The sequence below is a fragment of the Molothrus ater genome, chromosome 1 (assembly GCF_012460135.2).
Source record: "Molothrus ater isolate BHLD 08-10-18 breed brown headed cowbird chromosome 1, BPBGC_Mater_1.1, whole genome shotgun sequence".
NCBI lineage: Eukaryota > Metazoa > Chordata > Aves > Passeriformes > Icteridae > Molothrus > Molothrus ater.
Genome location: NC_050478.2, coordinates 66,234,088 through 66,261,068, shown reverse-complemented (window position 1 = coordinate 66,261,068; position 26,981 = coordinate 66,234,088). Strand labels below are relative to the sequence as shown.

At 38.4% G+C, this 26,981-nt stretch overlaps 1 protein-coding gene across 1 annotated transcript in view; it reads right to left on the bottom strand.

Annotated features, from left to right (window-relative positions):
• Positions 1–26,981, bottom strand: part of LOC118684193 (orofacial cleft 1 candidate gene 1 protein homolog) — a 59,591-nt gene that overhangs the window by 4,239 nt on the left and 28,371 nt on the right. The window contains exons 5-7 of the mRNA XM_036378955.1: positions 17,803–17,889; positions 14,500–14,583; positions 9,872–10,041 (exon numbers count right to left, since the gene is read on the bottom strand). Coding sequence (XP_036234848.1) covers positions 9,872–10,041; positions 14,500–14,583; positions 17,803–17,889 — 341 coding nt within the window. The remainder of the gene's footprint in view (positions 1–9,871; positions 10,042–14,499; positions 14,584–17,802; positions 17,890–26,981) is intronic.

Below are 26,981 nucleotides of genomic sequence, written 5' to 3'. Positions count from 1 at the left end.
GGTGCCACCTAATTCTCCTCCTTCACAGTCTGGCTGCTGTCTGGAGATTCATTCCCAGTGACTTCAACATCTAATGCACTGTACACCACAAAACAAGTTTAAAAATGAAGAAACATTTGAGATGAACAACAAAAAAAAAATTGCAAGAAAAGTTAACATTCTTTTCAGGCAAATTGAAGTTCTGAGAGGCTTATCTGCTCCATGTTAACTGTAGAGAGAGATCACAGGGAAGGGAGGCATGGAGAGGTAAGTTAAATGGAGTGCCCTTCATTGGAAGCAAAGACTAAAGGAGCTGGATAAGACTTGCTCTGAAAATTGCACTACTCATTACCTGATGGAATTTGTTTGACCTTGTTAAGGAGATGGCCACAAACCAGAAAGGAAAGTTGTGCCAAACTCTGGACACATGGTAGTATTATTGATGGTGCACTCTGCTAAAAAATGCACCACAAACTCTTAGATGTTTTTTCAAAGAGAAAGAGAAAAGGCAACAAAGCAAATCCTCCTTGACTTTCCTTTCAAATGGAAAATTAATTTACTGTTCATGAGAATCAAATTAAAAACTTAGACAATTGAGTGTTTGTAACAGAACTCAAACTCTCTTTTAAAACTGATACTGCAGAACACAAAGTGAGATTTACTTTAGTTGTGCTACAGCCTTATTACACTGAGTGATACAGATACATTTAGTGGCAACATTATAGGCTGATCATTTTGATAAATCTGTAAAGCACTGCATTACTTCTAACAATGCAGCGAAAACTGAGCTACCAGTCACAGAGGAAAGTAGTATTCTGCTATCAAGGTGAGTGCTTTTGTAAGAATATACATCAAAGACACTAATTTTGAGCAGATTTGAAAACTAGATCCAGCTGTAAAGTAGGTGTGATAAACAAGGACCTGAGTTTTCTCAAAACTCAGAGATGTTTTCATTCAGGATTTTGGTCCAGGATTATAGAACTGACAAAAGAACTTGAATCACTTTGCTTAAGATGCCTTGAGAAAACTCTGGAGGAATGATTGCTGCAGAGATACCCAGCTTCTGCAAAACAAAGATTTTGCCTCTCCAATCTCAAAACAGAGAACTCATTCTTCTCATTTCTGTCTTGCTGTTGACAGAGAGATCACCTGCAGTTTCTTCAGAACCGCCAGGTGCTCCTTCAGATGCTTCCTACTTCACAGCTGAGATGTAGCATCATAAACCTTTGGTATCCTCATCAAAATCTAGAGAGTGTTGTAAGAGAATGCAAGGACATTTAGGAGAACATCTGACTACCATAACCAAGCACTGAAAACATGTAATGCTGAAATGTCTTTTGCCGCTGATTAAGAGACTTTAAGTGGAAACATCTTAGCCTGTCAAAGTTCCACAAGTTCAGGTGTTTCCAGATTAGCCTAGAAATCACCAGCTACTAAGATTCAGCAACTTTTAAACAGTAAGATATAACAGAATATGCTACCAAGAGATGATGGAAGAAAGTAACCACATTTTATTAGGGAATACATTCCCTCCAGTATAAAGCCATGCAGCATGAGAGATGCCAGTGAAAACCAAAGTGAACTATGCCAATCTATAAATCTAAAATGAATAGTTTACATTAACAATGGAAAAGTGTTCATAAGCTACATAATGAACTTCAGCATTTTACAACCTTTTTCTACTTTTTTGGATACTGACAGCAAATCGGGACACAACTGAAGGGAAACGGAAAGGAAATACCAGTCGGAAACACTGACATTTTTATTGTGGTTTTCCCCCATTCTTCTTCAATTTAAAAATGTTTGTCAATTTCAGCACAGAATGTTTTTATTATTTGTACAGCCTTTTCAAAGTCTCTCATGAAACTTTACTCCTTTAATCCTCTTACTCTTCCACAATGCAGGTATCTAATTTTAGGTCTGTTTTGCAGATAGGGAAAATCTGAGTCATGGCAACAAATTTGCTTGTTACAGCTGCCCAAAAAATCATGTTCAGGCCAGAGGTTACAATCTATTCCCTCTTTCTGAGTCCCTGTTCTTTTTTCTGACTGTCAGTAAAGCATCGCTTCGCAAATCTGCCTCCATTATAATTGTAATCAAAAAGTATAGACTTTAGCCAACAATTCCCATTTGTACTCCCTTTCACATCATCTTCTGTTTCTAGTGTGCAGACATATTTGAACACTTTATAATTAAGAGAGACATTCGCTTACAATTAGTGTATGAAAATTACAGAAATGGAAAAAACACTAGGTACAGTTTACTGTATGATTGTCTTAAATACAACAGTGGCAATGATGAGTTGCCATGCCTAATGATTTCTCTCTGTAAAGAACAGACCTCCTCCTGCTGGGTCACATCCTGCTCCAAGTCTTGGCTGAAAGAAAATTGTTTCACATATTCAGCTGGGATCTTTCTCTGATTTGAATGTTGATATGAGCAACTGTATAATAACATCATATTGTGCTGGTGTATCTTTGAGTGAACATGTTGACTTTATTATATATTCTCATCATAACCACCTAGTTCTGAAAACTGCATCTTGTCTAAGGGTCTGCACAGTAATGAGAGAAACCAACTGTGCTAACAGGTTGCCAGCAGGCTGAACAACAGTGGTGATTTTTCAGCTTTGTACTAAATAAATAAGCAGGCACGTAATGCAACTGGACTCTGCTTCACAATATTTTAACATCTTTCAGCTTACAGACTACTGGTTATATTTCCCACTTACAGACTGATGTGATCTCCAAAGCCTTTAAAAAGTCTGGTTACACATGAAAAACCCAATACACCTCAAAAACAGGAGGCTGGACGAGACAGGCTCCAGAGGTCTGGCTCTTCTCCACTTGAATTAATCTGTTCTATGAAGTAAAGGTCAGATGTGCCATACAGCACAGATTCCACTCTACAAATTCAGCTCTACTTTAAGACTACAGAAGTAAAAGTTTCCACCATGTAGAGCAATTCCTTTATCTGCAGCTCAAAATCCATGTAGTGGATTAATGCTGCTAAGGAGTATGTACCCCTGTCATAAAAACTACCCAAAGGTAGCTACACCTATGACTACAGTTTGGCTCCAAATGTATTAAAAATACAAATAAAACAACCCTGGGGAAAAAAATAATTCTGGAGAATACATAGCAATTAAAAATGTGGTTTTATTATACTTACTTTTTGCAGGCTTGTGCCTCTATTCATCAGTAATGCTGATGCTTTCCTTACAATCCTCATCTGAGTTTTGCTTCTTTTAACAGGTGGTCAGTACTTGACAAAGTCTCTTAAACTTCATCAGGATTTGGCAATCACTAATTCTCTTTGAAGAATCTTTCCAATTGCCTCTGTTTATTGAACCATAGAAATGGACTTCCTTACTGGAGTTTATAGTGGGATAATGAGCCAGAGAGCTGACCAGTCAGATTACCTTAAGCAGCAGCAAATGCAGTATCATCATTTACAGCAGCTGTAGGAATCATTGTTCCAGCTCAATAGAATATCAAGAATTACTTCAGTTCTTTAATTGCCCTTCTGATCTTAAAGTGTGAAAGAACACAGTAAAAACTAAGTGAATTTATTTTTAGTGAAAAACAAAGGAAAAATGGAAGATTTTCATTACTTTCATTTAAATATTTATTTAAATTAAACTCTTAATATTTACTTTAAATGAAACTCATATAATTCCTGGACAAAGCAATCAAAAAAGTGCCACAATTTAAAAGGGGAGCTATAGCTATATTGGGGGTATTGTGACAACACAGCAACATACTATTTACAAATGTATAGAACATCTTTTCCATTATTTTGTTTATGTTTATGTTAATTTCTATGCTCCCTCTTCAATCCCCCCCCCCAGATCCTTTAAACCAAAAAATTATCTGAGTGCCCAGAAGCAATAAGGTAGGAACCTTAGAAATTTGTAAGGTTCCCAGGCTTCCAACCGAGGACACAGGAACAAGGCTAATAGAATGAAGATATTTAGAAATGTCGGATTGCCAACCTACAGAGTGGAGAAGTCCCCGTGCTACATGTATGGCCTCTACATCAGACTATGGGTCTGCCCAGACTATGGGTGCTGACACACATCTGAGAGCCACAGGCTCTCACTGAGCAGGAAATCAAAAGTCCAAGGGACAGAAGCCCAATATCCCAACCATTGGGAAGTTCACCTTTTGTATTTTACCCCCAAACATAGTTTTCTGTGATATTTTTTTTCACAAGTGCAAGAACAGGCTACCTACAATGAATTCAATGAGCTCAGCCTAATGATGGATTTCAAAAGAAAATTATGTTCTAAAGAAGATAGCCATAATTCCTACTATATCATGCAAATGAAATGGAAACCATTATACTAATTGACTGTAGAAATGCTTTGACAATCAAATAATGTATGTAGCATATAGGTAGTCACCCACTTTTAAGATAGAGTGAGAATTAAACATTTTCAGCTTTTGTATTCTTGACTTGTAATTCTCAGGAAAGAAAAAAAAAAAAAAGAAAGAAAACAAACAAGGAAAAAATTCCCACCCCAACTAATTTACACATGACCCTCATTTAAAGTCCTGGTAAATGACAAATAGTAAATTTCTGCTGATGAAAAGTCACATTCAACTCTGCATTGGTCTTAGATGAGTATATTCCCACAAGGGTTGTACTCAGAGCAGACTGTACAATGTTTAGTAGGCTAAAGTTGTGATGAGAGGAGGTCTGTAGGTACCATCAGGTTATAAACAACTTTTCAGGTCCCTTCCAACCCAAATCATTCTGTGATATCACTCTGTGACAGAATTATCCAACGGGGTAGAACATGCAAGCAAATGTGCGTTGGTGTTTCATCTGATGTTTATCAGATTGAGGTCTGATCCCACTGGTTAAATTCACAATTGGAGAGTAAATTTACCATCTTATATAGTACCAAATTTTACCCATGTTCTATCCACTGTTAATGAAAGGAAAACTGATCTCTCCATCATCATATAAATTGATCTCTGTGACTTGGCAAGGAGTCAGAGCAGTGATGATAATGACCCTGTAAGAGTATTAGACCTAATACCCTGAGGCATTAACATTTGTTTAACCAAAAGGTAAATCTTTTGATGAAAGACAACATTTTATTACTATCCACCTGCAACAAATAACTCCTTTCTTACTACTACAACTCAGCTGCTTGCACTTTACATTCAGAGGTTCTTGAGTAATTCACATTGAGGTCGTGGATCAAAACTGATTATATAGTGATGATGATCAAGTCCTGCAAGGTTCTATGCCCTGCACAGAGGGGTAAATGTAGCAGCTGAAACTGGTAGAGAGAGAGATGGAGGCTGTGAACAAATTGCCCCTGGTAAAGAATACTGACCAAGTTGCAGGAGGAGGGTGGGCAGATAGGAAAGATGTTCTTGGTTTGTGGGGCAATACTGATCCTTTCGGTCACCCCATTATTAATTTTCTTTCTGAGAGAACCTACATAAAACTGAGTAGTCACTTTTATTAACTCAGTTCAGAAACAGCTAAAAATTCTAGAGTTAGTAGTACTTTTCCATGGAATTTAAATTAGTGTATAGCAAGATTATGTTGCCAAAAGTTCATCAAGTGCAATCTCACTCCAATCATCACTGTTTGCTCCATCTTCAGCAGTGTTTTGAGAGCACCACATTTTTAAGCAAACACGGTAAGTCAGCATTATTTCAGGTATTTCCTTGCATATTTCTCTGCCCTGTAAGATCAATTTCCACCCTTTAGCATGTGCCCCTGCATTGTCTCATGACAAATGGTTTTCTGTGGTGCTCTGAATATCCAGCCTTGGTTGTACCTCCTCAGTTTCTACCACAACACATTCCCAAGTTTTGATTTTCTTGCAACAGAGTTTATTTTTCTTTATTGAAAGCAAATGTCATTGGGGCCTTTGAAATCCTTGTGTCTACATGGCAGGTCACACAAAACAGCACTGCTTTCCAAATTTAATATTCTTTAATGTATTTGTTAACAGAACATTGACATCTGCTTAATGCTTTCTTTGCAAGAATCTATCAGATCTCCCTTTATGCATTTCTTGCCAACCTCAGGTCTCAGTTTCTGCATTTACAAAACAGGACAGGAAGTAAGAAACAACACAGCTGAAAGTTCCAGAGCTAAAATCTAACATAAATCCTTTTTCCAAAAAATACTATTTTGAGAAATGCATCTGCCCTTTCAAAAGCTTTGAATCATGGTCATCTCACACACTGAGCTGCTGTTTAAAAAAAAGCCACCCATTTTTTGTAAGGCTACAAAGCAGAGAAAAACAATGAACTTAGGGATAGATACTTGATACATAGCTATCCTTTTCATGCCAACACTTCCAGCAATGCTCCAGAGTAAATCAGGTACCTAATTGGAGAGAATTTTTGGCAGCCTAAAAAGAAACAGCACCAACTCAAGTGTGTTTCTGAACCTCACTTTTAAAACCAGTCTCACATACTGTAAAATCTCCCCTGGTATTTTTAACCCTTGGGCTCCCATGGGTTTTTTTTCATTTTGTCAAAACAAAGGAATGTGAGAGAGATGTCTGTTAGATTCCTTTACCCAGCCCAAGGGTTAATTACTCAGTTTTGTAGACATTTGAAAATATTATGCTACCTCTAATGGCAAAATTGATAGAAGCTTGTTTCAGGCTCACTTTATGTCATTATGGCAGATTAAATTAACTAATCATAAATTATGCTGGCTAAAGTACATCTGCTACTCACTAAACCTGCAGAGAGAAGGGAAGGGTTTTTCTACTGAATAAGAAGTAAATGCCATGCACAAAATTAAAGACTTTTACAAACCAATAAACATAAGTTCAAGCAACAAAATCTGGAAGCATCCTAAAGTCAGCAGCAACAGATTCTGAGGGCCATGGTCGCAGTCTAACAATGAACCTGTAGCTGTTGTGGAAAAGCATCAACACTGCAGTGCTGCAGGGGTATCCCGTGGATCAAAGAGTAAAGAGGCCCATTAAAGAATAAAGAAGATCAATTAAACAAGAATTAGCATGCTCACATTATTGCTAGAGGTCTTGGAATGCAATATGAGTGTAGTGGGTTGACCGTGGCTGGATGCCAGGTACCCACCAAAGCCCACTGTCACTCCCCTTTGCAGAAGGACAAGGGAGGGAAAATGTAATGAAGGGTTCATGGGTTGAGATAAGGGCTGGGAGAGATTGCTTGCTAAAAAAAAATCTTCACTGGCAAAACAGGCTAGAATTAGAAATGTTAATTGAATTTATTACTAACAAAATCAGGGCAGGATTGTGAGAAAAAAAAAAAAGGCCTTAAAAACACCTTTCCTTCCAGCCCTCCCTCCTTCCCAGCTCTACCTCCCCCCTACTCCAGCCCAGGGAGACTGGGAATGGGGGCTACTGTCAGACCATCAGGCAGAATAGGTTGTTCCTGCCACTGCTTAGGAAGAGGACTCCTTCCCCTGTTCCAGCTTGGGGTCCCTCCCATGGAAGACAGTTCTCCATTAACTTCTTCAGCATGAGTCCATCCCATGGCAACAGTACTCCACAAACTGCTCCAGTGTCACTCTTTCACACAATGTGGTCCTTCAAGGACAAGCTGCTCCAGTGTGAGTCCCCCCCATAATCACAAGTCCTACCAGGACACCTGCTCCAGCACAGGTTCCTCTCCACGGGTCTGCAGGTCCCTCCAGGACCATGTCCCAGCATGGGCCTCCCACAGGATCTCAGTCTCCTCTCAGGCATCCACCTGCAGGTGAATCTCTGCATCCTCATGGTCCTCCCAGTCTGCAGGGACACAGCCACTTCACCATGGGCTGCAGGGGAATCTCTGTTCCACCACCTCCTCCCCCCCTTCTCCACTGACCTTGGCTGGTGCCTGCAGGGCAGCCTCTCTCACATATTCTCACTCTGCTCTTCTCTGGCTACAAGTACAACTGTGCAATAGCTTGCCTGCTTTTTTTTTTTTTTTTTTTTCTATTTAAATACACTATCACAGAGGTGTTACCACCATTTCTAATTGGCTCAGCCTGGGCCAGTGTTTGATCTTGAAGCCACCAGGGAATGGCGCTGCTAGACATGGGGGAAGCTTCTGGCAGATTCTCATAGAATCCACCCCTGTAACCACCGCCACCAATACCAAAATTTGTAAACTCAATACAATGCCATGATGTTTGCAGCATCTACTTCCAATGTCAGCTCTTCTATTTTCTGTTCAAAGGGACTGAATACACCATTTCTGTAGTCTTTTAAGGAAGGGATGGATGTACAGATCACTGGTCGAGAAGACAATACAGATTTTACAGTGATCCTCTTCTTACTCTCTGTATTGCAGAATGCAGGTGTGACAGCTAATACCGTGTCAGTGGGACTAAATTCCCCAGCATGAAAAATTGAAGTTAGAGATGTGTGAGGAATGGACATAAAACACAGGCACTCAAGACCTCTTTGTTGCAAAGTAAAGAATGAGTCCGTCTCTAAAAACTCATGGTAGACCAACTCAATCAATACCACTAAATGAGGATTTCCTTTCTTTTGGGCTAATATAAGGAAGAAAAGCACTATTGTATTGTATTGTATGTAAATTTACACATGTAGTACAGTTAAAAAGCAGAATATAGTTTTGGGGTGACCAGATAGATTGTTTCTAGATTGTTCTAGATTGTTTCAACTCTGCTGAACACCTCCAAAAAGATTCCAAGTAAGATGATCAGCCATGTGACCATGTTTAGAGGGAGGGTAAACAAAGTTTTGACACATCTCTTGTGTTCCATTAGGTCCCATGAAGCTTTGGGGGCGTCTGAATACCCCAAACATAGTTAAAGTGCAAATTCTCAACACATTATAGTCTTCTGGAAAGGTGCAGCACTTTCTGTTCACCTATTCCCAGGTTCATTCTCCATCAGTCCCTTGAGGCAGATGAGGTTCTTAGTACCATCTGAGTCCTTTTCCCTCCCAGTTCCCTTCCATTTCACATTCTCTGAACAGTATTACCCATACCACCTTCCATGCATGATGCATACAGCTATAAAAAAGTCACAAGGAATGAAATATAGCTACAGGATTTAGAGGAAAGCAGTAAGGAAGAGAATTGTGTCCCTCATCATCATGCAGAAGGCAATGATAAGGTTTAGTCCTGCAGTGGAAAAAAAAAAAAATCTAAAAACTTCCCCTGAAAATAAAAGAAAGCTTAGATCACCATCAGTCACTGGATAACCTATTTTAAGCCCATCAGAGCCAGTGCGCTGTTCTCATGTTGCTAATTAAAAATGATAGATTCATCAATTAATCTCTCTTCCCGTCCTCTAGTCTTAGTATGAAATTTTTCAAAGGGAAAAATGGTCATTAGGTGCCCAGAAGTATCATTTCAGCCCTGCAAACTGTGCCTTTGTCAACATGAACCAGAACCTGTCTCTTCATGCCATGAATGACAAAAAGAAAACCTTAGAAAGCTTTGCCACCCTGAAAACCATAACAGGGAATATAATGGGGAAATAATCTTATCCTCTGTACAATGAACATTGCTACATAAATCCTCCCTGGCCTCCAATCCGAACTTGCTCACTGATGAATAAGCCTCTGTTAAATGTGGCAGAGAGAGATGTCCTAGACTTAGTCTCTTGATTGAAACTCAATTGCAATATTACTACATAGCAGTCAGAGATCCTCCTCTATTTAGGAAAGAAGCCATGAAGGCAATCTATTTTTATTCACATTGAAATGGAGACAAAGATAAAGGTCCTGCTGTTAGCTTAGCGAAGTGCCAGTCACATAAAGCATGCCAATGACAATGGTTATCCTTTCCTCTTTCAATATAAGTATCACCAGGCAGAGAAATAGAATTGGGGTGTACAAGGTTAACAAGCCAGCATCATGTTATGAAGCAAGTGATAAAATTGTCTTATAGTTCTTAACTCTGACCTGTTCCAGTGAAAAGCTGCCAAGCAGAATTATGTCATTCTGAACATCTCTCTCAAACTGTTCGATATATGAAGGAATCTCTTCATCTTCAAGCTCCCTGTGAAGGTCACATGCCTTACTGGAGCTGACAGGCGTTACAGCGTCCAGAAAATCTTCACTGACGACACGGGCTGCTGGAAACAAAAGTGGCAGATTATCTCTCAGCAAATGGGAGCTCATTCACTGGTTACTACCCTCTCAGTTAGCATGTTTGGCCCACCAACACTTTAAGTATGAAAGAGCATCAGTAAGACAACTGACAGGTGCCAAGTGCCAGGAAAACTGTCCTCAAGTGCAACATCTGAATTCAGGTACAAATTTAGTATGTGCAACTTGTTCCTTAGGTACTTTTTAAAAGGCATGATCTACATTTCCACTGGCACTTTGCTCACCTGTTAATCTTAGAGGGATTGGGATTTGGAACAACTTTGGCATTCCTTCCTGAGGAAGAGTAATAATTGCAATTGAATGGGAGTTTTAGGTGAAACTACATCAAGCATTTCATGTTCCTTTCAATTCACTCCAAATTATTAGATTCCTTTTCTTAGGTGTATGCATGCAGCTCCTGCCTAATTAATTGGGTCCAGTTCTGCTCACACCCACACCACTACCCTGATTTCACTGCAGTGACATATGCAGAACAAAAGAGTACATGCACCACATAAACAAAAATAAATCTCATTCATAAAGCCAGCCTTAGAAAGAAAGCTTGTCTTTTTTTCAGTTTAATTGATCATGCTATGTTAAAAAAAATTTAGATCTCTCCTTGATATCTGCTATAGTACTAATAGTTTGGATCATAAGTAATAGCAACTATTTTTGCTCATATCTCCACATTGGGATCACTAAAAAATAACAGATATCAGATTGCCCACATCTATCTGTCTTGCTTCATATTTCTGTGTGTAAGCTTTTATAGCTCTCTGTGCCTATCTCTTAAAGAAATTGCCATATCTAGTTATTTGCTTCTCTTTGTCCATCCTACAACATGAAAGCAGTTAAAAGAGAGGTTTTTTCCCTCAGTCTCCTTTGAAGTCTTTCATTCTCTAATGAAGACCAGAAAAGGAAAGATAAAACTAAGGCTATTAACATTTCCAGTTTTGCTCACTGCTCATTGTTTAATGACTTTAATTGTTAAGCCTCCTGAGTACTTAAATCACCTCGGTGCCACCAACACACAGGAAGTAGGGTGGGTTTTCTATTTAATTACAACAGGATACAATTCAAAATCATGTTAGGGGAAATGTACAGTAGATATAAACAACTCAAACCATTACCTTAGGGTACACATCCCTTCATATAGCACTTTACAAACCTAATGAAAAGTGATTTGACCTACAACTATTAACTGCAAAAACAAAACAATATTTACATTTAAATTTACTGTAACATTAAGGGTTTGGCTAGGAGAGAGAAAACCCAGGAAGCACAGGAAAAAGAAACATTGCCAAAAGCAGAAGATGGAGCATCTCTTGTTCCCCTTGACGCTGTGCTGTACACAACAGGCCATATGCTCAGCTGGTATAAATCAACTGCTTTAGTGCTTTCACAGGAGCACTGCAAGTTTACATCCTGGGAAATCAGTAGATTCAGGGTAGAGCAATAGTCAAAAAGGGAGTAAAACCATTTGGTTCAGAAAGATAAACATGAAGCAATTCATCAAAATATACTTTTTCTTTTTTGTGTTCCTTACTTTTGTGAGGAATCACATCAAGTGAATCAATTTTGGTGGAAGACACTGGACTCATTAGCATAAATTTTGTCAAAAAAGAGCAAAAGAAGAGAGCATTTTCAAAAGCCTTTTCAAGGGAAGCAACTCTGAAAAATAGAGTGATAAATTACAATTTAAATTTGAAAAATATTTGATTAAAAGATACATATGCTCATTTAAGCACAGTTGCTCATTTCCCTGCATTGGAAACAAGGAGAGAACAGGGTTAGTTCAGCTGATCTTCTCCTTCCACAGTGTCTTTGCAAAGAAACTTCTCAAACTTGGTAAGCATCAGGTTGATTCTTGCTTGAACTGATCCACAGGTTGGAGGATTGAGGTCATGCCCCAGAACAACACTTGACCAACAGAAAAAGCAACCAAATCCTTGCTCTACAAAAGAAGCCAGAGTTAAAAAGAAATTAAAAACTTGATGCTTGAAGTTGTTAGCATGGGCATCAAAAGTTTTCATTGCTTTGGATGTACCTAACCCTGAGAGTCTTGCTTTCCTTGTAGCTTAAATCACTTCAGCACAGGCTGTATTTGCAGATGCTGGACTGTAATTAAAAATCTCTCCAGTATTAGCTTGACTGCTTGTGACTTCATTTACTTGATGCTATCTGTATTTCTCCATCAGACAGCAGCAGTTTATATACTGAGATGATAATTTAAAGGGTATATTCAGCAGCAAACTACACCTCAGGATGGGTTTGATGCATAAAGCTGCAATAAACTCCTTATGGAAAAATAAGTTTGGCTACTTGGTCTAGAAAACCATGCACAAATTGTATCTAAAAAAGTTCAGTGCTGAAGGCTCATGGAACAGGTTCAGAGAACTAAAATTCTGCAAAACTTGGCGCTTCAATTTTTTGATTCTTGCCAAAGAACAATATAATAGAAATTACTTTTTATGGCATTCACGTATCATCATTTAAAATGTTCATGGATCACAACTGTATATTGACAAAAATGCAAAGTAAAAACAAGTAGTCGATATCTTTCAAAACAAACAACCCATGTTGCCTTTTAAATTGCCTTATAATATGAAATAACACATACCACAAGAGTGACCAACAGGTTACTCAAACACAAAATGCTTTAAATATACAATGATATAAATTCTGAGCCATGTTCTTTCCTTTCCTTTGGGGATCATCTATTAATTAGGACTGTATGACTATGTGATTTTTCAGCTCAGTGGCCAAATGAAGAAACGAAGCAGTTCTGTAAGAGTGGAACCAAATGAATCCTAGTTTTCTACGGTTTTTCTGATGCTAATAAGGGTTAAACTCTATATTAGCTTTTCCTTCAGTGGAGACATTAATAATGCTTGTCTGCTCTGCTCAACTGCCCACTTCCATAAAACTGGTAGGGAAGTCATACCTGTGAGACTTGCTCCCTGTTAAAAAAAAAAAGGGTTGGAAGTGACCAACTGGTTCAAATACTGGGAAGGAAAAACACAGGCAGAAATAAATACACCCTGATATATGCACAGAGGGGGAAACTGCACAAGCTTCACGTCCCCAGGAAAAATCTCTCTTCTAGATTTGCTTCACCCAAGCAAGAAAAAGTAATAAATTCAGCTAGAACAGTGTGCAGCTTCACCCACAGGACTAGCTCTGATACCCATCATAGCACTTTTAAGAAATAAAAGCACCGAGGCACAGCTTGAGACACATGACAGCAGTGGCCTGCAGTGCGTCCCCCATTTGCTGCCCTCATGCCTGCACGGGGGGCTTTCATGTGCACATGGAGGGTGAGACACACATGCTGATGCATTTTCTTGTCCCAGAATTGACATTAACATAGAACAATTGAGATCTTGCTAATAAGTTAAGGGTTTTTGCTTAAACTGTCTGCGTGAATTTAGTTGTGATGGTTGCACTTTTTTATTCTTGCATTTAAATGAGATAAAATGGGTTTCAAAGATGTTACTGATATGACCAGTGCCAGTTCAAGAGATTTTGCAACCGTAGGCAAATGAAAACATTTGCTTCCTCCAGAACAAAGTTGCTTATAAACTAAATAGTCATAAAACAAGTTGCAGCTCCTGGAGCTCCAGTGCCATAAGCAACCGCCTGCTCTGTCTCTCTGACAGACTAGGCCCGTGTATTGCTGAAATACAACAGGAAGCCTCATACAGACACAAAAGGACACAAAATAATTTTGCAAAAAAGACATCTGCTGAAGAAGGAGGGGGTGGATAGGCAAAAAATACAAGGACAGCTCTGAGCTTGTACAAACGTCACTTCTCCTGGGATGAACCAGAGGAGAGCGGCAGACATGGGTCTTGCGTAAAGGCTGTGATGGTAAAGGTCTCATGAATCAACCAGGTTTTAAGTAATGCCTTAAATGCCTTAAAAATTAGTGAAATCAAAGTAAGACTGTTCGCTTGAGGTGAAGAAATCTCATATACTTAACTGTTTTTACTGTAGATGGAGCATCAATTTGTATTTCCAAGAAAGCTACAGAAAACACTTTCTTACTTGTCTGTTAGTGTAAATTCTTGTATAGATAACCTGAAACAGTGTAACATGACCTGTGCATCAGACAAATTGCCTACCCATTTATCAGCTTAAATAAGGATTTCCATTTCTAGATTTGAATACATAAGCAATGGTATTTCCAGCCTTCTTTCATAAGCGTGGAATTCAACATGCAGTGAAGCAATCTAGAGAAAGCACGCCACTTAAGTTACAGTTAAAACCACATAAACATGACACAAAACAAAAACATTTGGAGAAAAAGACCTTCCAGAATTGCATTAAAATCATCATCCCTTTGACTTCTTAGTTCAAGGGGATGGATTACCCTCTCTCCTCCCCACATGCAGACTCAAAAGAGTTTTATTTTTCTTTATGCAATTGACTTTGTTATTTACCTTGGAAGTCCAGCATCTTGTTTTCTTCATCTAGAAGCTTCATCAGTTTAGAGTAAAGGATTTGCTCATCAAATTTCACAGGATCTTTAAAAAACAACAGTGAAACAGCTATAGCTTCTTCCAGTAGTATTTCATGAAATACTATTTTAAATTGAAAGTAAAGATATAAAAATACAAAAGTTAGGAAGCCCTTTGACACTTGAAGACACTAGTTTTTGACACTAGTTTTTACAGCACTAGTTTCATAGCTCAGAATAAAATTACAGTCACTTGTTTGAAACAAGATAATTCAAAATAAAAAATATAGTCATATACTTTTAAATGGTGGGCAACATTATATGTTGATCTGGACTGAAACTGGTTTATAAATTCTGCTAATAGAGAAGCTGAAATTACTGTTGTATTCAGATTGCCAGATGAATTATATTTGACTCTTAATGAAAAAAAAATACTCAATTTATTCTAACATGATTTTGGATCTTCATTTGAAATTTTGCCTTGCTGTCCATAATACTAACACATTATCTAGAATGCATAGTCATTACAACACTCTATGAATTTTGAATTTGTGGCTGGTTAGTCATTCAAATTTTCAGTAATATCTGCCGATTTTTAAAAGCAGCAAAGGACATGCACACTTACCCTTTTCCATGAGACCTGGAAAAAAAAATTACTTAAAGGTTCTACATTCAAGGGAGAAATGAGCAACTGGGACCATTTTCTCTCCAGATCTCCCAGACCCTGACTTCTCTAAGTTGTCAGTGAAGACAGGCAGTTAGAAGACCAAAGAAATGCATAAAGTAGATTGAAGTACAACTACATGCAAGCTTGGGTGGATCTTTTTAAGTGCTCAATAGAATCTCAAAGAATAAATTTTTTTCCCATGAAATTTCAGAGGCAAATTTTTCAATTACACTGATCTTTCAAGGAAGGTAGTGGCTTCTGCAAGCTCTTCTGAAAGTATAGAATCTCTTACATTTCTTTTAGCCTGCAATATTGAAATGTTCCCTTGTCAAGGGGGGAAGCAAATCCATAGTGGGACATTGTTTGCTCTCAGGGCATTATGAACTCATACCAATTTCCAGAACAAATCTAATTTATCAAATACAGGAAAGATAATTGCCAATACCTTAATTCTCACAGAATAACCCATTAAATAATAGTGGCTGAAGATTTGCTTTTCACCAGATATTCTCTTTGGTCATTGAGCCTGGCTTCCTAAAGTTCTAAAAGTCTGACTTCAACGTGTGCCCTGATTTCTTCATGTTTTTTCTGGTTTTGACTCTTGCTCATGAGAACCTGGAAAGAAGAGGTAGGCCAGTATGGTTTCCAATCAAGGGATGACTATACAGGACCAAGCTTTAGTTCTGACCATCTTTTTTTAGTCCATCCACAACATACAAATATACTTCCACTAATTTAACACTTCTTCAAGCAAAAAGAAGCCAGGCAGTGAGCCTGGTTTGTAAGTATTGACAAATCAGACTGCTTAAGGTAGGAAGGTACCTCTGGAGTCCATCTAGTCCAGTTTCACCTGCTTAAATAGAGCTAAGGTGCCCAAGACCATGTCCAGGCACCTTTTCAATATCTGCAAGGTAAATGTTTTGCTCTTGGCAGAGATATTGGTAAATATAGTATTATAACTGCTCCACAGAGGTCCACACAGCCAACCTGAGGCTGGTACTATTGCTATTTGACTTTTAACAAGCAAGAGTTATCCCAACATTTGAGCAACATTTTTGCCAGGGAGACAAAGGAGGGCCACCAAAAGACAGCTCTTCACACATGGACCTCAGGCTTAGCATGATATGCAATTGACTAAAACCATCCCTCCACACCAAACCCTGGAAGTCTGTGGACTAAGAGCCTGTTCCAAATTCTAAAATAAATAAACCCCCACCACACAATACAAAATCAGTATTTATGATTAAGTTTATCACTCAGCCTCTTCAACACGGTCAAGAGAACATTTCCTCCCAATGAGAACTGTATTTCCGCATATCCCTTATGTCACCACTCTGTCCGTACATGATTTCAGGCATACATGCACAGATACATAAATCTAATCTGCTTTTCATTCTCTGGTTATGAAGCAGATCATGACTCATAAAGCCTTTTCATAAGATGAACCAAGGCAGGACCAACAGGAAAAAAGTCTTTCCTTTAAAAACTCTGAGCCAGAAGTTGACTTCCAAGGTATTACACTGCTATCCTACACAATGAATGGGGAAATAATTTGGATTAGATATAATTCAACCTTGATCAACCTTGATTTCTTTTTTCACCAGAACACTGAAATTCAAGTCAGTTATATGCAATAGAGACTGGTTTTTTTTTAATCACACAAGTTTTTGTCTCAAAAATTTAAAACCTCCATGTGTGCTCAGAGTTTCTCATGACTTTCAGAAGTGAACAACTTTGAGACACAACAGATAACTTTTTTTTAGACCTGACTACAGCTGTGCACCTAGAGGGTCTCTGTAGTACAAATAAGCAGAGGCTCTAGAGAAGCCAAGGGCTAGCAAGGAGAGCTGGCTATTGCGTGCTTTCGGCTTGTTAGTGCTTAACAACAGGAGCCGGGCCAAAGCACTCAGTGCACAGCTAAGCACTTCATTACCATGATGATGTTCTTACTTAAGTCCATGCAAATTCAGGCAGGCCCGTTCCCACCCTTTTTATCTAAAAGCCGTGACAGCAGAGGAGAATTTCCTCTGCTAGACAATACCTCCTGGTTAATCTCTCTCATACCTATGCATAACTTCTGTTCTTCCAGCTCTGCAGAGTCACACCCTCCCACCGGTTGCTATCGCCCACAGAGAGCAAAGCTAAATATCTCGCCTAAACTGGCAAAAAACAAAACCAAAAAAGCCTCGTCGTGCACTTTTACTAACTCTGGGGTTTCCTTCTGTTAGGCAAACACACATTCAACTCTGTAATAAAATTGCTCTCCGAGGAGGACTTTGGGAGCAGGATTGTGAAAAAGCTAGAGCTTAGTGCACAGTTCTGGACTAACTTCATTAATTAAAAAGAACATGGTGTAGACAACAGTCACAGAGCGTGCTTCATTTTGTTACAGTAGCAGAGTGAATACAGAACAGCCTCATTTTTACCTGCCCATTAACTCACTGTCCTTGATCAAAGTCTGTGTACACTGGCTATCGTGTTCAGAGTAGTTAAGGCTTAGAATTTAAATTGTAAACCTCAATATTTAAATAGAACTGCATATGTGATCTCTGACATCTCATTTTCATGAATGGAAAAGAATATTCTGACACCAAAATTACATACTTAATTCTGCCTCACCTTCCTCACTGACCTCCATCCCACACTGCCTTGGGTTTATTTCCTCACCCATCAACGGGTCAAAGTAATTTCTGCTGTATTCATTTCCTGTGGAAAGCACATGAAGTAAGGGTCAGCGATTATTAGAAGCACATGAACTAAAATGTTAATTTTGAAATCGACACCAGCAAGCAAAGGGGCATTTTTTTGCTACTTTACAAGCTTAATTTTTTTAACAAGTCCTCTAAGCCTACTGGTACTGCAATCATCTTGTGAAAGGTCAGAAAAGGTAATTGTGGAAACAAGTGCACTTTAAGATACTTTTTCTCAGGAACTAATGAAAAATAATTTTCACATTTAGATGGCAGAAAGATAAGAAACACTTCTACAAATACAGCATCCCCAATATAAGTCAAATTATTCTTGAAACACTCCATACGAGTGAATTTTCCATACTGCAAAGGAATTTGTATTTCACAGCTGACCTCTGCAATTTCAACAGTTTTAAATTTCACCACTGAGGTTTCAACGTCTGGTGCATCTTTAATACTGTATTGAACCAGAGAAGTGTTTAATTACGGAGGAGATACCAGGATACTGCCTCATTAATCTAAACAGCAATTATGTTCAGTTGGACTAGGTAACTAATCCAAGATTTTGATGGGATAAACCCACTCATTTTAGTACTTGGCTATTTTAACAGCCACTTTTATCTGTTCTTCAGAAAATAAACAAATTTACTAAAAAGTCATTTGTTAGAATTATCATAAAATAATACAGCATCTAGCTGCCTGGAAGAACTGATAAAAGCCAGAAGAATTTTCCTTACACAAGCAGGAAGGGAAGAAAATTTTTCCTCAAAATATGTATTTTCTTCAGCGAAAGTGCTACACTCTGTTAAAAACATCCACATGTTCACTGGGTTTGCAAACACCGTAAATTGTTATTAAATGGGGGAAAAGAAGTAAAATAATTAAGTCCATAACAAATGTTTTAATTGCTTGAATCGACATGGATGCATATCCTGGAAAATACATAAAAGCTAAATGTATGAGGGGGTTAATTCATTCAAGATACACTACGGTTGTCTACAGTGTATTTGTTTTAGGATCAAAAATAATCCAAGCAGCAGCTCCTTTTCAGAGACTAAATGAAACTTTGATATGAAACTAGGTTTAATTTATATTTCTGGACTGGCACATTTTGACTGTCAGTCTCTGTTCCTTCAATGTAGTAAGTACAAGAACTGAAAATTTGCTTTACCTTGAGGTCTCAATAAAGAAAAAATAAATGAGTTTCATTTTTGTTACTTTATCTGTCAACAACTACTAGGCTGGTATGAATCTTGGCAGTATGTAATCAAAGTCTTATGTACTGCAATAACAGAGCCATTCTACCTTATTCACTGTAATTGTTTTTCTCTAGCACAAAGCACCATGATGTTATATGAACACTCCTTCCCATGTTGGTAAAATAATTCACCTATGTGCTAAAAAAGAAAATGATGATGCATTTCTTTATTCAATTACTTCACAGCCGTAAATGTAAATTGCTGGAACATGTTTTGTACCCATGCAAACAATACTTGGCTATGGCATAGGCTTTTTGCACAGTCTTACTATCACAATTATCCCATGTGAGTCTGGTGTGAAACTTTGAGGAGTAGAGTTTTGGGCAACTCTTCTGGACAGAATAATTGGTATTTAGAAGGAAGTGTCATGTTATATTTGCATCTGCAAGGCATGGAAACCATTATTCAAAAAAAAAAAGAGATACCTTAACAAATACCATTAAATAGCTTGCTCTCTGGTCCTCTTCAAAAAAAAGAACAACCTCAACATTTTGAGGAGTATGACATATTTTGTCCAGGGCCTTGGCTCTGTCAGAACCACACACAGCTGGTGACAGACAGTTATGCAGAAGGAAAAAGAACTACCAGGCTTGATTTCTTCAGAGCAACATAAATATTTTAAAACTTACATAAGCAGAACAAGTGGTAAACAACAGAATCACCTCCTCACAGTGATTTTATAGGTAACAAGCCATTTTAAAATGCAGGACTCCACAGAAAACTTTAATTGAGGCTTTCAGAAGAGCTGAATCAATCAAATCTTAGGTCACTGCTCTGGATGGGGGATGTTGCTGTTTGTGGGTTTCTTGGGTTTCTTTCCCCCTCAGCTCAATACATGCCTTGAGAAGTGGTGTGACCAGAAGTCTGGGCTCTGGGCAGGCCCTAAAATTATTCAGAGGCAGTGGGAGTTGCTTTAGTTTTAAAATACAAAATTATCAATTTTAGTCAACATAACACACTGCCCAAGGCATTTTGCTAATAACATTTTGTGAGCATATGAACAGATTACTAATCATTTCACATTTGCTTTTGGAAATATTTGAAAGTGTATTACATGTAAATTAACAGTCCACTAAGGAATTCACATTGCTCTGCTTTGTGGAATAAACACAGTAAATGTTAATACAGAGCTTGCTTGTAGGTATTTTGAACAGCACCATACAGGTTGGTGCTTTCAACAGGGCAAGATACTTTGATAACCTGCTCCCAAAAAGACCTGGCCAGCTTTAGAAACTTCGGTCTTTGCTTTGAACCAGAGATTCCCTCAAACCCATTACCTCAATTTGAAGTCCAGTTCACCCCCTCAAAATTGTGTTATTTCATGTGGAAAATACGATGGATAATCCAGGAAATCAGAACTGAAATGCAAACCCACAAATTATCTATACATTAAAATAAAAAAAGGAAAGAAGGGTGTTGGCACAACAGTGACCAGATGGGAATTTATACAGTTTAATTAAAGCAAGAGGAGTTGCTAATAAAATTAGCATAATCCTTGGATACAGCCCATGGGACTGTACATGAATTACTAGGACTGGATAAAACTTAAAAGATGGCTTTTAAACTAAGATGTCTGTACTCAATTATGCCATCTATGTCCTGAGAATACACACAGGAAAGGCATGACTAAGCTGAATTTCTTCTATGTTGTCCTCTACTCCACAGAGAGATCAGGTAGTCCGTATCAATTACACATGAAAGGTGTAGCACGGAATTTGGATAACAGCCATTATTCCATTTATGTTGTATTACTGACCTAGGTTTTTAATTTAATGAAAGAATAGACAAAACTCTGTTGGATTTGTTAAGTGCCTCCCGATCAAAGTAAAAACTAAGAAACTATCAATAGCCATATGACTGACTACTAAAAGCTTGAATAAACAAGAATGAAGCTTGATTTTCAGGGTAAAAGAAAAAAAAATTGGCATGAGCCATCTTTCTTTAGAAGGCAGTATGCAGACAGTATGGTCTGCACAAACTTGCCATGATAAGTAACAAGTCCCTTTTCCAACAGCAGCGTGGTCAACAAGTGTCAACCAATGACTTGGGAGAACATTACTGGGCATTACTAAAGCAACTCCTAGAAGCCTTTTGCATCAGATAGAATAAGACAGAGTCATTGTGGAAAGATGAAATTCCAGCCTGAGACAGCATTTTGACCCAAAGTGCTTTTGAAACATAGTGGTGCAGCTGGGAATGGAAAAGAGTAGTCCTACCTTCCCACACCTGACTTAAAGCATTGATTTCAGCTGCATTTCCTATTAGGGAACATCATAGCAAATATTCACATTCTCCATTCAACAGAACTGGATTTATCTCCCTGGGGATACTCTTCATTTTGCTTAGCAGACAAGGCCCTTTGGGTGGCCAGACTGAAGGCTCTGTGATGATGTATTTTCCCATTTCTTTATGAGAGCCAAAGCAGTGTCCTAGCATCAGACCATCAGACTTGAATGTCCTCAAAAAAAAAAGTGACCTCCTTAACTTAGCCAGGAAGAACCAAGACTTGGGATTGGAAGGAAGGTAAAGCAAGGGTCCCACTTCCAGCATTTCCAGCTACTTCACTACCCTTCCTCCAAGTCATGATGGGTTATATGACTAGCAGTCCCACCCACCTGTTTTCATGATTCAGTACCTACATTGATAAAGTTTGATATCTGTGAGTTGCTTATTTGAGCCTTTTATTCTAATTTGTACTTTGAAAAAATCTATAAAGAACTCTAAAAAGTCATTCAAAAGGATTAAAGAATAAGAGAGGAGAAAGAAGCTTTTCACCTTAAAAAGAATCTCACAGAATGCAGAACCAAAGAAAAATCATCAATGAAAACCGCATAAATAGTAGGAGTTCCTGCACAGTGAAAAACTGAATCAGTTTCCAGTGAATTTATAAGTCCTTATTCATATAGGCAGTAACTTAAAAATGGAAAATAATGTAGGAAAATATGAAACTTTCACAAGAAAAAAAATCTAAAATTTTACTCCAAAATTTTGTATTGCTAGAATTACTCATATCAAAATGTTATGAAGATGCTAAGAATAAAATAGTCTTGTAGAACACAGTGAATTAATATGAAGTCCATAAAGCAGTGTTTACTTTCCATTCTCATTTTTTTCAAGAAAAAAAAAATTAACATTAGTCAGGAGCTATAGTTTTAGTTTGCACTCTAATTATTATTACTGACCCAAGATACTGGTCACGTTTACCTCAGCTCATGTCCATTTGAGATATAGATATCTAACATTATTTTCTATATTATATGTAGAGATAAATAAATATTTTCTATGTAGATCTAAAATAAGATTCCTGAGGGCACAACTTTATTCCAGAGTATCAAATATATGGAAGAGTGGTAGGGAATTTTACATAGAATTTCTAATTTTCATTAATAGTATTCAATAAAAAATTGCATGTTAATGGCACCTTCATACTGAAGAGCATTTCACCAGTGACTGGACAATAGATTTTCTCTTGAAGACACAGCTCATTAAACACTACCAACACCAGGTGACTTCCCAATTTAAAAAAAAAAATTAAAGGTATCGCATGTCATTCTCCTTATCCTCAGCAGACAGCATAAGTAATGAGGAAATCAGATAACTGTGTCTTATGTTCATATTGCAAGCCTTGAATAAACTCACTTTGATGGGACACTGGCAAAGGGGCTATTCCTGAGCCTGAGCTGTGCAGATCGTGCTGTGCCTGCCCTGACCCCTGAAAAGCACCGCATCGTACTCATGACACCCACAATTGTTTACCCCCAGCTCCAGTCCTGCAAGACTTACCACCTTCTCTGCTGTTAAAGCAAAGATACAGCACGGAAATTAGTTCTTTTTCCCTTTTTTATTTTCTGCAGGCAACAGAGGTCACTGTGCCAAGGGATGCCAGTGTGAGACCTGCTACTTTTCCTGAGGAACGCTGTTGGTCAAGGGCATGAGAAAAAGATTTACTGATGATTATGATGGAATTCTTTTAGGAACAGTATTAGATAATGTGATGCACGTTAATGGAGCAAATGGATACTAAGTTCTCCCAGGCTGACAGGCTTGGCTGGTCCCACTCTATGCCAGTGGGGTAACTTGCCAAATTTTGAGGATCTGACAGTACCATTACAAAGCAAACAACTTCCAAGTGTAATAAATTAGCCTTAAAAATATATATTCCATCACATTCTGAAAAAGTATTTTCCCAATTATAAAATGCATCCATTCTTCACAATTCTTCTCCCCTACCTTTCACAAATTCAATTTTAGCACATTACTTAGATGAGTGCTGCGGTATCCCTGTTAAAATTGCATGCAATGGATCACGTTTTGCACACTACATTACACCTTGTGCCATTCTGCTGATTTCAATTGGATTACACATTGTGTAATTCAACGCAAAATTACTTCCAATGACAACCCTTTTATTCCTATGCATACATGGTGATCCATCATGCCCTGCATACCAAGGTTGGCATTTCCATTTCAAAGTCCCTGTTGGAATCAGAAAGCATAGAACCACATACATAGAACTTGAATTATTAGATATAAACTTTGCCATTGTTTAAGGAAAAAAAGTGTACGGTTTTGATTCATATTTCTGGTCCCATCCTTTATGCAAATCACTTTGTCCAGCACAAATCAACAGTGTTGCAAGCTCCCATTTCCTTCACATGCAGCACAAACATAAATTTACAGCAGATGCCTATTTTTTCATCTGTGTTTGCTGTCTCTCCAATGTCTCTTCCTACCACTTCTTTGGAATAAAATTAGACCTTGTTCAAAAAGTGTCAGTCTCTAGCTCTCTATACACAGTGCAGCTGCTGATACTTTTAGCAATCTGATATCCTACACGGCTCCTTCACAAAGATTTTTTTCTCTGTGTATTCCTACATCAAGGTCTTATCTTGTTACAGTCTTGAGCAAGGAAGGCCTTATGTTGTCCTTACACATTTGAACAACTTTTGTCAGCAACTGTTCCTTAGCACAGGCCTGTCTCTACTTTAGCTTTTGATAAGGAGCAAGGATGCTCTACTTTACAGTGGGATTGTCCCTGTAGGACATGTGCAGCACTGTGTTAGGTACACCCAGCCTAGCTCTGCAGCTTGGAGGTGATGCAGCATGGCTATACTGCTTCTGGGAGCAAATTAGTGTCCACGCAGACACTAATTTGCTCCCAGAAGCAGTATAGCCATGCTAAAGCCATTCTGTACCTGAGCTGACTAGAAGAATAGTTCCTGGTCTTCAATTGAAAAGGCTTTCTTTCCCTCCATTTTTTCTTTCCCTTTCTGTCCTCCCTCAGATGTTGTTAATCTCTGTGGGCAAATTTATTGGAGCATGATATGAGATGTTAACAGTGCCTGTTGCAGATAAAATGGTAGAATTAATTAGAGCTTCTTTATTTTAGGAGATAATCTAGTTTTGAAAAAGGATTTGTGTATTGGGGATAATAGGGAAAAATTAATACTTCTTGTCATCTGGAGACAATTTTAACCTGAATCATCAATATTTAGGGTCAGACTGCCTCAAACCATTTACAAGTGCACAGCATACAGGAGAACACAATTAGCCTTTCCTTTATCTTCCTTGCAAAAGCTACAGAGTATCACAGTCTCCAAAGGTGCCTATGCAGCCACCAGCAACAAGGCAGGCCATGCAGTGGGAATATGCCCAAAAAGCCTTATTCCTGGATTCTGCAGCTTGCATGTGCAGTTGACACCAAAGAAAGATCACATTCTAATTTGATCTGACATAAATTCTCTCTATATGGTTGGGCTAGAAATTTTACCTATCTTGTGGCAATGTGAGCAGCGCCATCCCACAGGGCTCTTCTCAGCACTAGCTAGACCAATCTGTGTATCTGTGACGTGCTGTGATGAACACTAAAAGCACAAACTGGTATAAGGCATTTGGACTTTTTCTGATAAAAGCAGATAAGGAAAAAATGTACTGAATGCTAAAATACAATAACATCTGCTTTACAGGCCTACACCAAAATGCTAAATACAGTAGTCCTGTGTTCAGGGATTGCTTGTAACATACATCATCCATTTGAAGTTGAGAAATTGCTCATGTCTTCTGCTGTCAGACAAAGATAGAATTCCTGGAAGTTTGGTGTTCCTGTCACGACAGCTTGCTGGAAGCTCTTTACTGGGCAGAGACTTTACCAAGCCAGCCTGAAATTTAGGACACTCTACAAAGTACTTTGTGTCTAAACCCCCCTTGAGAAAAGAGAAAAACTGATATTGGCTCACCTTGAGATCAAGCGTCTGACAACTGAGGAACTGGTGGACACAGGTTCTTGAAGATTTGGGTGATGCAATCCCTAATGTTTTTCCCAGGGAAAATTATCTATTAGACCTTCCATTGGGATGGCCATCATGAAAATCTCTGCAGTTCAATGTTTGATGAGGGGAAGAAAGGCAGAAGGGTTGGTTGGATTTAGCCACAAGGAAACCGAGTTGTTTAAGAAATAAAAAAAAAAAAAATCAGTTTGGCAACTACAAGGCTGCTGCTAGATGAACTTAATTTCACAAGCAATATGTGAAAGAAATGAAGGTGATGGCAGCAATCAGCAAAAAGTCAGCATAGAATCCAGAAGAGAAAATAGGATAGAAACCAATTAGTTGGCTGAAAAAATCAGGAGATTAATCTTAGTAAATAGTCAGGCAGTTCCCCTGGGTCATTACAACATTTAACAACAGTACCAGAACTTCACTGATGATGAAGAGCAGAGTTACTCAGTGGCCTAGTCCTGAACAACAGGCTACCAGTGATGATAAAATCTGGAATTTTGTCCATCATAGAGAATAGAACAGTGAAATATATGGAATAGCCTAATGAAAAGAGGAATGGACTAAGGATCAGAGCTTTTATTTCTGTCAAAAGCCTTCTCTGTTGATGGTAACAACAGAGAAGTCTCATATTCTGCCCCAGTTTCCTCAAAAACAACGGATGCAGGAGCTTTGCAGTTTGAGTCACAAGAATAGCCCACCAACATAATTCAAAAAGTGAAAAACTCTCTGAACAAAAATACCAAAAATTTTAATGAACTTCTTGCAAACAAGAATGAGTTTGCAAACTCTTATTTCTAGAACATATTCTATTATGGGAGAAAAAAATTGAAAAATCACAAACATATATGTGAGTTAGGTCCTTTGGGGGCAGATGCAGACAATTTACAATGACTTGGGCTTTTCCACTTGCTATTTAATCTCCAGTTAAGGGGTGTTCTGTAGAGGAGCCCCCGTGCAGACAAATAGCCAAATTCCAGGAACAGGTTTTAAGGCTGTCTTGAACATGCAGCTGACTACTCACACTGCTTCCCAATATATGTAGTATGGAGGTGTGCAAGAAGACATCTCAAAGTAGGTGGAGGTTTTTCTAGAGAACACTTCCCTCTGGCAATTGCTGACAGAGGAACAGCCTGTGACTTTGTTGCCAGGTGGAGGAAATGATAGCAACCCCTGTGGCTATTAATTGCTGCCATTAACAACATGGGTGATAGGTGGAAAGATAATAGAAAGGCAATGCCATCTCTCTGCCTTGCCTCCAACTGCTTAGCCTGAAAACCCAGCCTGATGTTTATATAGTGTTCTCAACCTGTAATCTGCTAAATCCTGCGATTAAATAATTTTGCTCAAGGTTATAACTGGTTTTAAGTTGCACAGTTTAACACTAAGCATTAGAATTGACAAATGCCATTCCCTATTGAGTAAGCAACTGAACTTAAGCCTGGGGGCTGAGAGCTGGAAGAGCAGCCAACAGCTGTGAAGGGAGGTAACTCCAAAAAAGGAAAGTATTTTATTATCATCTGGGGAAGAAGAGGAGAAAAGGGAAAGGGGGCCATATAGAGCCTAAAACATTT